Source organism: Paramisgurnus dabryanus, chromosome 19, assembly GCF_030506205.2.
Source record: "Paramisgurnus dabryanus chromosome 19, PD_genome_1.1, whole genome shotgun sequence".
Lineage (NCBI taxonomy): Eukaryota > Metazoa > Chordata > Actinopteri > Cypriniformes > Cobitidae > Paramisgurnus > Paramisgurnus dabryanus.
The window spans coordinates 1716070-1729039 of NC_133355.1; the positions used below are offsets into that span (position 1 = coordinate 1716070).

The window sequence follows — 12970 nt, forward strand, 5'->3', positions numbered from 1 at the left end:
AAGATCCTTGTGTTTGTTGTCCTGTGCTTGTGCATTGTTACCATACCTGTGAGTACTGTGTTCTGCTGTCAAGTCAAGTCTAGTGTTATCTATATCAAGTGTTTAGTCTAGTTTATTGTTAAGTGTCATCCTGTTTAGTGTTTCAGTGTAGATTTGTATCTTGTTCTGTTTAGTGTCCACTCCATCTGTTTTAGTATCTTGTTTATGTTGTTTTGCCCCCTCGTGGGTTTTGTTTTCTGTTTTGTTACATATAATAAAAGTCTTTAAGTTACCAGCTGTCTGCACTTGGGTTCATCCTACACCACCATCATAACAAAGGGTTTTTATTTTCAGAAAAAAAGCAGTCTGTACAAAATAAGACAGTTTATATATAGAGTTAGTTACAGTTAACAGTGTCTCCGTAAATTAATTAAAAACATCAAATTAAAAACAAAGCAAAACTTGTTCATTAAAAGAAGATACAGGGTTCCCACTCCTTAGTTACCTTCAAATTCAAGGACTTTCAAGGACTGTCCAGGTCCAATACCCTCAAATTCAAGGACTAAATGTGGGGACACATTTCAAGTGAGAGCAAGGTTACATAGTGTTACGTTTTAAGATACATTGTTACAGTTTCCTTTCGAGGGAACTCGCGTTGCATCACTGCGGTGACACTTTGGGGACGCCTCCAGGGGTAAGTGCGTCTGAATGTGTATATCAAATTCAACCAATGGTGAGGCTTAAAGACAAAGACAGGGTGACGCGGGAGTCAGGAAGTATATCACTATCTGAAATATTGCCAAAGACGGCGTTACAGGGACGCAGGAAGTATGGCAAGGGTGGCGCAGCATCTCGTTCCCTTCTCAGGGAACAACAGTTACATACGTAACCAGAGATGTTTTCATGTGTCAAACACAACTATGCAAAAAAGCATTTTGGTATGAATCAACATTCACATACAGAAGATATAAGCATTTAAAGTGAACAGTTTAGCACGTGTGCTTAAAGTCTAGAATTTTTATGATATTATCAAACACTACACAGGGAATAATATGGATTTTTGCATAAAATAGATTCAAGCACTTTCAATGACCTGTATCTATGTATATATATTTTCAAAAACTTCCCAGGGCCTTGAATTTTTCCCCCACATTCACAAACTTTCAAGGATTTCAAGGACCCGTGGGAACCCTGAAGATAGACCAGCATCTTGCACTGACAAAAGTGACTTCAACGCACCCAAGCTCAAAATACGAACAATCCAGGAGGACTTGATAATACTATACACACATAAAACAATGCATTATATGAGTGTGTGTGTGTGTCAGCGATACACAGATCAATGTGGCCACAGATCTCCTGAGACCCTATGCGGAAAAACACACACACGCACACGGACGCAAGCCCGCACGCACACGTCTCATCTCCATTACAGTCAATGATGGTCTACAGCTTTAAATCCCCATCCTCTCTACATTTTCACCAATATAAGCAATTACGACTAAGAGCGGCAGTAACTCATTGTATTGTGTAATGCCACCATGTGTGCTGTTTTCCATCTGGTCTGGAATAACACTGAACCACACGGAGCCAAACCACACAGGCCACAAGTGGAGTCATGTGACCCATCAGGCCATCAGTGATTGGTTGAGAGTCAAATGGGCGTCTCTCTACACCAGACCAGACCATGCCAGGCACTGGTGATAAAAACAGACTGTCTATTAAACAGAAAAACCTTCTTTAGGCCAAATGCAAGCTTAGAGCAAAACTTAACTGCTCGGTAATGAGAGAGTCTTGATAATCCATTAAGACACAGAATGGCAATGATGACTGTATCAGTTTCAAAAGTGATTTAATCTGCCAAGCCATTCAATATCAGTCCAAATTATTCAGCAGTGATAATAATAGGGCAGATACAATACGCTGCCGCCCTAGACTGCGCTGGAAACAACTAAAGAGCCATTTTTAGATAACTTGAAGCAAAAAATTCAAGGACATTATGATGATATAATTGTAGCTTTAAAGTTTAAAAGGTACATTGTGAAACTTTTAGAAGGATCTCTTGACAGAAATGCTATATAATCTACATAACTATATTATCAGTGCTGTATAAAGAGCACTTTAAACAATGAGCTGTTTTCACAAGATCCCGCTAAAATTGACACACACTATCTTTAAAAGGTACACTTTTGGTCTAATCTTATCAAGGGATGAGAAACAATCATAAAGCCATAGAGTATATCATACAGATTGAGATTATTGACATCAGTTACTCATAAGCCTAAAAATAAATCCACAATCCAGCTTTGGCGACAGCAATACGCTGTGCATTAAAGGCACAGTATGTAAGTTTCGCCGCTAGAGGTCGCTAAACAACAACAACAGCCGCAGCTTGATGATGCTGTTAAAAAGCGTGGAATGATGGGAGTTGTATTGATCTTCACCATCGATATGATTGGATTTTGATTGAATAGGACCCATAAATTATGTTTATGGATGATGATGTATAAAAAGTTATATTAGCATTATTGAACGTTATTGAATTATTGCATTATTGAACGGCATATGACAAAAACAAATGTGAGAGTATCGCTCTTAATGTGATACTTTGATGTCATAGTTCGATCGATCTGTTCAGTGCTACATGAAGTCACACACCTATGGTTTTTATGCAAAATCCGACAGCGATGATAACCCAGACATGACACTGTTGACAAGTGACCATATGCAAATCCTCTGGATTCAAACATTGTTGAAAGCATTTGGGATTATGTAAGTTCACGTTGAAAAATCATATAAGATTGTGCTAAGTTTTATTACATATTGTGCCTTTAATTCACTTCTGCAATCTCTTTCAAAAACCAAGGTAAGTTACCTGTACGTTGACATCTTCTTTCTTGAATATGAGGGACCGGACTTCATCCAAGTCGGTGTTAAATATGGCTTTAATCAGAGAAGACTGTGCAAAGAAAGAAAGAGAAAACAATCAGACACAACACTGAAGACCTCAGCAAGAAAAATCAACATGAGAATGAAACAAACCAGAACCAAACAAAGCAGAATTTAAATTAAATAGTGTTTTATTTCTGCAAAGACAACTTCAAGAATCTCATTTCAAAGGAGGAACTTTTTATGGACAGAAGATTTTATTGCTGAATCAGACTGCTATAATTCTATATATACTGATATATAATCCATTTATACAAAGCTGATTGGAAATAACATCTGAGAGAGACAGATGAGTGAAGATGAGAGGACTGAACGCTGGGTCACTGCCCGTCTGCTCTCCATTAAACCACAGAAACATTCAGAGATTTACCAACAAACTGCAGACCAAACAAAATGCAGACGGTGTCATCAGAAGTTAATAATGAACACAAAGATCTGAAACCATGCCAGATTAAGAACTCGAAGTTGTTCTGGATGAAAACTGATATTTTGTGATCTTTCTTATCTTCATTAGACTTTTTCATCATACTACATCATCTGAAAATGAAAAAAAAAAAATCTGCACACTGCCACTAATGCTCCCAAAATTATTTGATTGAAAATACACGTTTCGACCCAAAAGATCTTTGTTAGGCAAAATACCCTTTGGGTCAAAGCATTTTGTATCTTAGTAAAACAATTTTGTGACCCTGGACCACAAAACCTTAAGTTGTGTTGGCAACAATAAATTGTTATGTAAAGTGTCAAAATTATAGATTTTTATTTTATGCCAAAAATCATTTGGATATTAAGTAAAGTTTCATGAAGATATTTTGTAAATTTTCTACTGTAAATCTATGAAAACTTTATTTTTGTGAGTGGATGCAGTGTAAAGGACTTTATTTGGACCACTTTAAAAGGTGATTTTCTCAATATTAAGATTTTAATATTGATCTCAGAATAATAATATTGAATATTAAGATCCCAAATATTGTCCTATCCTAACAAACCATACATCAATGGAAAGCTTATTTATTCTTTTAGATTATGTATGAATGTTATGACTGGTTTTGTGGTCCAGGGTCACATTTTGTTCATTTTCAGTAAAGTTCTCCTGCTTATGAGTGTTTCTATATGTATACATGCATCAAGTTAATATGTATATGTGTGTGATTATATGTGTATGCGTGCATCAAGTTTATATGTAGATGCATGTGTTTAATAGGTGTTTATGCATGTACAAAGTTAATATGTATATGTGAGTGTTTATATGTATATGCGAATGTTTAATAGGTGTTTATGCATGGCCAAAGTTTATATGTATATGCGAATGTTTAATAGGTGTTTATGCATGTACAAAGTTAATGTGTATATGTGAGTGTTTATATGTATATGCGAATGTTTAATAGGTGTTTATGCATGTACAAAGTTCATGGGTATATGTGAGTGTTTAAATGTATATGCGAGTGTTTAATAGGCGTTTATACATGAACAAAGTTTATATGTATATGCAAATGTTTAATAGGTGTTTATGCATGTACAAAGTTAATGTGTATATGTGTATATGTGATTATATGTGTATGCGTGCATCAAGTTTATATGTAGAAGCATGTGTTTAATAGGTGTTTATGCATGTACAAAGTTAATGTGTATATGTGAGTGTTTATATGTATATGCGAATGTTTAATAGGTGTTTATGCATGGCCAAAGTTCATATGTATATGCGAATGTTTAATAGGTGTTTATGCATGTACAAAGTTAATGTGTATATGTGAGTGTTTATATGTATATGCGAATGTTTAATAGGTGTTTATGCATGTACAAAGTTGATGGGTATATGTGAGTGCTTATATGTATATGCGAGTGTTTAATAGGCGTTTATGCATGGACAAAGTTTATATGTAAGTTTATATGTATATGTGAGAGTTTATGTGTATATTTGAGTGTTTATATGTATATCCGAGTGTTTAATAGGCGTTTATGCATGTACAAAGTTAATGTATATATGTGAGTGTTTATATGTATATGCGAATGTTTAATAGGCGTTTATGCATGGACAAAGTTTATATTTATATGTGAGTGTTTATATGTATATGCGAGTGTTTAATAGGCGTTTATGCATGAACAAAGTTTATATGTAAGTTTATATGTATATGTGAGTGTTTATATGTATATGCTAGTGTTTAATAGGCGTTTATGCAAGGACAAAGTTTATATGTTTATGTGAGTGTTTATATGTATATTCGAGTGTTTAATAGGTGTTTATGCATGGACAGAGTTTATGTGTATAAGTGAATGTTTATATGTGTATGTAAGTGTTTAAAAGGTGTTTATGCATGTTCAAAGTTAATGTGTATATGTGAGTGTTTATATGTATATGCGAGTGTTTAATAGGTGTTTATGCATGGACAGAGTTTATGTGTATAAGTGAATGTTTATATGTGTATGTAAGTGTTTAAAAGGTGTTTATGCAGGTACAAAGTTTATGGAGCGGTTTCCCAGACAGGGATAAGACTAGTCCTAGACTAAAATAAATGTATGAGCTGTTCAAACTGAAAACAACTTACACTGACATATCTTAAAATACATCAGTGCCTTTTGTTTTGCCTCAAAATGTACACAAGTAATGTTTTTAGTAAGACATGTTTGTTAAAACTAGTTATATTTGCTAATAAAACTAAGCCCTAGTCCTGGTTTAAACTAATCCATGTCTGGGAAACCACACCTTTGTGTATATGTGAGTGTTTATATGTATATGCGATTGTTTAATAGGTGTTTATGCATGGACAAAGTTTATATGTATATGTGAGAGTTTATGTGTATATTTGAGTGTTTATATATGCGAGTGTTTAATAGGTGTTTATGCATGGACAAATTTATATGCCTAATTTATATGCCTATGTGGGTGATTATGTGTGCCTCAAGTTTATATGCAAGTTATTCACACGTGTATAGGCATTACTAACTTCAGATGCATTGGTATGATTGAGTATGCACAGGTATTTGCTTAAAAATCCAATAGTACACATGGATATGCGAGTGTTTATATGTGTGTATGCATGCTTTTATATATGTATTTATAGGCGACGTATGATTTATTAGCCGCGTGACCCCTCATATTCTTTGAATATATTTTTCTTCAATAGAAATAATTGAGTGTGTCTTAACATAACGTCATAGCACATTTGAACATATTTGTTCTAAACGTTTAACCCCATTTACATCTGAAACAAATGTAACCAATAACAAAAAATATTGATTCCGGCCAAGAGTATAACAAAACAGTATTGTGAAGTATGCCACAACCTCAATCAGGTGTCACTACAGAAAATGCATTTTAATAAAACAGGAAGTGCTGACACAAAAACACACCTGCTACAGTCCTCTGGTTGGACTTGTACCTCACAAACAAACAAACGATACAGCAGCTGACAGAAGCGGTGACACATGCGACTGTTTCTGTCTCTGTCAATGAAAGCAGGTGGCAAACTCATAAATATAGGAATGCAGGTCTCCGCTGTTCAATGAAACATGGCGTGTTTCAACAACGAAACTTCAGCCTGAAGGCACCAGGCTTATGAAAACAGACGTGAACAATGGTCAGAATCGCTTATTGATCTTCAAAGAGAAAACCCACAGGACTGAAAACAGCGTAGAGACTCCATGGAGGATCCATGTTGTCCACAATCATTTGACTTTAGGAATGCTGATCTTTCTTGCAAACACAAACACTTATAATACATTTCAGTTTGTGCTTTCAGGTCAACAGTTCGAAGAGCTTTTATTGTGTTTAAAGCAGAATAACATCAGATCTGGTTTACTGGCACAGATGTGACGTCTGAAGATTGGTTCTGCTACATTGTGTTTGTGTATGGAGCTTATAAGTGTTGGCTGCATTTCTATCTGGATCAAAGGTTTTGACCCACGGGTTAAACATGTACAAATAAAATCTGGATCTGGCACGCATAACATTTGCATTTACTTTAAATAATTTTGCAGATGCTTTTATCCAAAGCGACTTACAGTGCATGGGTTGGAACCCATTACCTTTGCATTGCTAGCACAATGTCTGTATTAGTCTTAAAACATAACTGAGAAAGTCCTGCTGGTTTCTAGCAGTCACAAGCTAACTACCACATTCCACACTGCACCATGACCACCTTAAACCAGATGGCAACTGGTTCGTTGCTGGTCCAAGATGGACTAGGTGGTCTATCTACTAGCAGAAACCATCATAAACTTCCAGTAGAAAGATCGTAACTTGCATCAGAGCACATTTTGTGGCCGTTCTCCATTTGGAGAACATCTGACCTGCTGCCATATCTGCTGATTTACATGCAGACAAAAAAAACGATAACCTGCTGTATAACAGTCAAATCCTCTGTCTCACCTTCTCATCCTGAGAGGAATTCTGGGTAATGTGGTCCTGTGTGGTTTTGGAATGCAGAGGGGCAGATTCGTCATCATCCACCTCTTCGAGCACCACGATACACACGCGACTAATGCGCTCCGACCGCATGGCTGCCTCTCAACAAAAAAAAAAAACACCCCTCGATGGGCAAGTTATTCCCACATGGAGCAAACGCTTTCTGTGATGATTAAATCCAGAGCCATAAGTGTCCGTTTTGGATTTGAGTCCGGCATATCATCCCTGATCAAAAAGTCATATTCCTGCAGGACGGAGGAACCAGGAAATCCTCACAACGGCAACATCAGCAGCTCTACTGCAGGGAGACACACACACACACACACACACACACACACACACACACACACATATATACACACCGTATATAATGCCATCAAAGAGACAATAGTGTGTGAGCTCCAGCCTGCTGAAACATGCACTTTACACTGATCCAACCCCCACCGCAATAATACACCAACCCCTACTGCAGAAAGAGAGAGAGAGAGAGAGACAGAGAGACAGAGAGATAAAGAGAGAGAGATGTTTTGCTGCTTCTGTTGTTTTGTAATGAGTGAGCTCTTGACTGCACGACTCTTTTACGGCAGTGAAATATGATGCATGAGAAAGAGAGAGAGAGAGAGAACAGAGAGAGAGAGAGAGAGAGAGAGAGAGAGAGAAAGAGAATGAGAGAGAGACATTCAAAGCTGATGATAGAAAAGGCAGTCAAGCTCAGATCAAATTATTCTTTGTCAGGACAGAGAACAAGGTCACTTTGTTGTATTGAGCTACACTTTGTCCCCAGAGGTGAGCTAAAAATGACAAAACATATTAATTTAATATAATAAAGTAAATCATTTCACATAATAATCTAATAAAATAAAGGATGCTGCATGTAGGAGAATAGTTGGGTTTAGTCTGTAGTAAATTCGTTGGCTTGACACGAATGGTAAGTAGTGCTGGGCAAAGATTAATCGCGATTAATCGCATAGAAAATAAAAGTGCATTTTTGCATAATTTTGTATATTTAAACACAGACACATACATATATAAGTTTCAGAAAATTTTTCTTTATATATCCATTTTTTTCTTTATATATAATATAGAATTTATAAAAATATAAATAAATATTATATAGACATGCAAATGTTTTTTAAATACATACATACATGAATGTGTGTGTATTATTATATACAAAATAATTACACACAGCACACACTCATATCTTGTGCAAAAAAATAACTTTTATTTTGTATGCGATTAATCGCGTTTAATCTTTGCCCAGCACTAATGGTAAGACACAGTGGTTTCATTTCATACATTGTAAAAAATTTTATCTATTTGAAATTACAATGAATTTAAACTTTCTTGACTAGTGAAGAGTTGCTATGAATTATAAAAATAAAGTTTTAATAACTTATTTAAAGGAACTGTATTTACAGACATAGATGAGTATAAAGAGTTCAGTACATGGTAATGACATATCATGAGCCTCAAACACAATTGTTTCCTCCTTATTATGTAAACCTCGTGCACGCAAAAAACGCTGGAAAATAGACCAATCTCAACATAACTGTGACCTCACAGTTAAGATTTACTCCTCCAACATTAAATTACACATTGCATTAAAAGTACAATGTTGTTACAATGATAAAAACAAAGTTGTACACTCAAAAACCCTCAAATTCAAGGACTAAATGTGGGGACTCATTTCAAGTGAGAGCAAGGTTACATCGTGTTACCTTTTAAGATACATTGTTACAGTTCCCTTTCGAGGGAACTCGCGTTGCATCACTGCGGTGACACTTTGGGGACGCCTCCAGGGGTAAGTGCGTCTGAATGTGTATATCAAATTCAACCAATGGTGAGGCTTAATGACAAAGACAGAGTGACGCGGGAGCCAGGAGGTGTATCGCTATCTGAAATATTGCCAAAGACGGCGTTACAGGGAGGCAGGAAGTATGGCAAGGGAGACGCAGTGTCTCGTTCCCTTCTCAGGGAGCAACAGTTACATACGTAACCAGAGACATTTTCATGTGTCAAACACAACTATGCAAAAAAAGCATTTTGATTTTTTATGAATCAACATTCACATACAGAAGATTTAAGCATTTAAAGCAAACAGTTTAGCACGTGTGCTAAAAAAGTCTAGAATTTGGTTATTCCAATTCATCAACCAGAAATATCATCATTTACATCAAAAATAACATTTAACTAAAAAGACCAACATAGAAAATACAAAGTCACAAAGTCAAAATCACCTGCAAGGCCTGAAATAGATCAAGCTTCAGCCAAGAAAAAGTAATGCAAAAGTAACTAAAAAGTAACGTAAGCATTACTTTCCATGAAAAGAAACTACGTAACGTAATTAGTTACTTTTCTGGGAGTAACTTAATATTGTAATACATTACTTTTAAAAGTAACTTTCCCCAACACTGGTCCTAAGCTACAGGAATGTTGAAATCCTTTAAGATGACGAGATCATGAGATCAAATCGTAAGACTACGAAGACTGTTTTGGGTTTAAACCTTTGAGATGACGTGATCATGAGATCAAACGGTTCAAACAGCACCACCTGAGGTTTAATTGATTTACAGTATCTTCTTCATAAACAAACCCAAAGTTGATTACTTTGAAAATCCGGTATTACAGGTTAATCCCCAAGGAAAACAAATACTACTATTTAAAATGTACAGCTTAAATGCACTGAAAGTCTTGTGTGTTTGTGTATGAATACAGTACTGATTTCTGATTTAGTCTGCGCATGTGTGTTTATATTTATTATACAGTCTGATGTATGTGTTTGGAGATGATGTGTGATGTTCATATCTTCATCACATCCTTCTCCTCCTCCTCTATCTTCACAACAAACTGCTAAACATCAGATATTTTGTTTACGGAGAGATGTGATTAACACATACAAGCATGCACATTTTAACAGGCACATTAATTATTAATAAAATATGATTTATGCAAAACAGAAAAACACAGAGAGGCTTGTACTGTGTATAGAGACCAGTTTCTCCAGATCATAATCAGATTACTCAGAAACATAAATCAGCTCAATTACTCAACACTTTGGATTCACAGTGTTAAGAGGACACAAACGTCTTCAACGCAATCATTCACAATGTTAAAAAAACTCATAAGATGTTACACTTAAGTGATACCCAGAATACTCAGAAAGACGTCCGCTATTGATATTACAAGGGACTGAACAGTTTTTACCAGTCAGATCTAAAGTAAAGACCTGGCAACACCTCAGTGCACCCTAACACCACATCTACTGTCTTATAATTGTTTTTCTACTAATGAGATTCACAGGCTATTGTTGCTCTACAACAAACTATCAGAAATGACATCTCCGAGCATGTAAGAGCAAGATTTAATGACTGTAATGTTCTTGGCAGACGTTCCAATACCAAAATGATTTTACACATGCTGTTGTGAAGTGAAAAACATCTGACCTTAACTATAAAAACCCTGTGATCTCACACACCTGCTCTTCTGAATCCATTACTGACTGACAACCTCAGCTAGGAAATCTCACATGAAATTCACAACAAACACATTTATTTCGTCACTTTCCATGAGAAGAGAACAAAAATAAACATGAAGCTGAAAGTTAAGACATTTTTGGCTGCAATGCAATGATGGGATATTGACTGTCTACAGAATATTTATTTTTGACGGGTTGACACACGACAGCAAAACATTTCTCACCATGAATTCTGTCAAGACACATGCATAAAACCATGATTTACACGAACATTCTTTTAGTATTATTTAATTTAACACAAAACACAGACGTGTCGACTCAAAGCTTTCTTTAGCGGATAGACCAAGATGTGTTTGTTAAATAGTGGATGCCGATCTAGATATTGAAAGCAGGCTGTCCAAGAATGCCAAGAAAATATTTACTGTATAAAACAATTAAAGATTTAAACAAATCTCAAAACCTTGCAGCAATTAAAGTTCCATAAGCTCCGCCCTTTTTTGCATGTGATGGGCGGGGCCAACCGCAGTAATCAAACCATCTATCAGAGAACATGTCATCACACGCTGCTGTAACTACACCGTAAGAGCAACTATGGTCTGATTCACAATTTTGCATTTCCTTTGGTGTGTAAGTGTGTATTAGTACATGTTAACGAAATGCAAGAGGTAAAAACCACAAAGTAAACAATGATGCAAGTTATCATCTCAAACTATCTCCACCCAAACACATTGTATTATACCAAATACACAAAAAAATGTTGTTTTTTAGCAATGAAATAGGTGCCCTTTAAGCCCTTGCTATTAAAAGTAACCAAGGGGACTATTTTCAGGCGCTGCGTAATATCATTGGGCCTTCTGCAGCCATGTTACGGCAACAAAGTTCTTGATTATTACACCAGAATGAGAGTATAGTTCCTAGCCATATCTGCCTGGAAAATCGCAAATTTTAATTTTCCATCGGTCTTAATACACAATGTAACTCTACAGACGTTTTAAATAGGAAAAATATCAAAACTCTTTGGTTATTTTTTAGCATGATGCTAATGGTCTAATCAGATTCAATAGATTATGCTAAGCTATGCTAAAAGTGCTAGCACCAGACCCGGAGATCAGCTGAATGGATTCCAAAACAGTAAAAATCAAATGTTTAACTCTAGGGGAGCCACAAAATTAGCATATTTTCAAAAAGTGTAGTGTCCCTTTAAAGGTCTCACAGGATTGGGTGATGTCATACTCCCTCTAGAGGACATACAACACAAACACATGTGAGATATCACTAAATAATAAACAGTGGTGACTGTTCATTTATGATCTGCATATGCAGACTACTGCAAGTCTGTCTGTCTGTTCTTGAGATAAACACCTAAGGTGATGGTTTCTGGTCTGGTTTTTTGATATCTGAAGGGGTTGACCACATACCTGCCGTTCAGATGGAAGACTAGCTTGCCTTCCAACTAAACCAGCCGAATACAGCTCAGCAGAACTAGAGAAACTAAACCATCTGATACTGATATTTCAGTGCTTTTTGTTGACATTGTTCAATTAAACTGTATGATCTGCTTTCCACCAAAACAAACAAACCAAACCAGAATGGCAACTTAAAAGGAATAGAAGTAAGATTTGCTTATAAACATGCAAAAAAAAAATGCTCATAAAAACAATAAAATTCAGTGCATAAATTAAAACAAAAGATGCAGCTCAGCTTGCCTGTCAAAGGTAAAACATGAAGTCCTTCTTAGTAAAAATGTAAACGTGCATGAATAATTTAAATATTTAAATGTAAACGTGACAGTCAACACTAACACCTAACATCTAATACTATACGTTTATGAAGTGCTGTTTTAAACAAGAAATTCTTTAAACTAAAGTAACACATATGTTAGTAAATAATAACAGGTTACTTTATTATTAAGTGCATGACTTTAATTGCAGGAAACTGACCACAGACCTGCTCTTTGATCTTCAGAAGCATCTTTCTTCTCAAGTGCTTAAATTCATGAAGAAAAGAAGGTTTAATCCTAAAACAGTCTGGCAGCTGCTAGAAAGCGGTGAGTTCATGTTTTGAGACGCGTGCTATCGGCTTCTTCTGCTCTTCCTGAAATAGACAAACATAAGCCGTGTCAGATTTCATACAGCGCTGCGCAAACCGATAGATAGTGA

At 35.9% G+C, this 12970-nt stretch overlaps 1 protein-coding gene across 4 annotated transcripts in view; it reads right to left on the reverse strand.

Moving 5' to 3' along the window:
• Positions 1–12896, reverse strand: part of ankrd28a (ankyrin repeat domain 28a) — a 29525-nt gene extending 16629 nt beyond the window's left edge. Inside the window, exons 1-3 of one of the 4 annotated variants that reach the window (XM_065284723.1) lie at positions 12759–12896; positions 7298–7631; positions 2855–2938 (exon numbers count right to left, since the gene is read on the reverse strand). In XM_065284723.1, coding sequence (XP_065140795.1) covers positions 2855–2938; positions 7298–7426 — 213 coding nt within the window. In that variant the 5' untranslated portion in view covers positions 7427–7631; positions 12759–12896. Of the gene's footprint in view, positions 1–2854; positions 2939–7297; positions 7876–12758 lie in introns of those variants that run through there. The other 3 variants (XR_010543763.2, XM_065284731.1, XM_065284717.2) reach the window with 3 other exon arrangements.
• Positions 12897–12970: the final 74 nt, after the last annotated feature.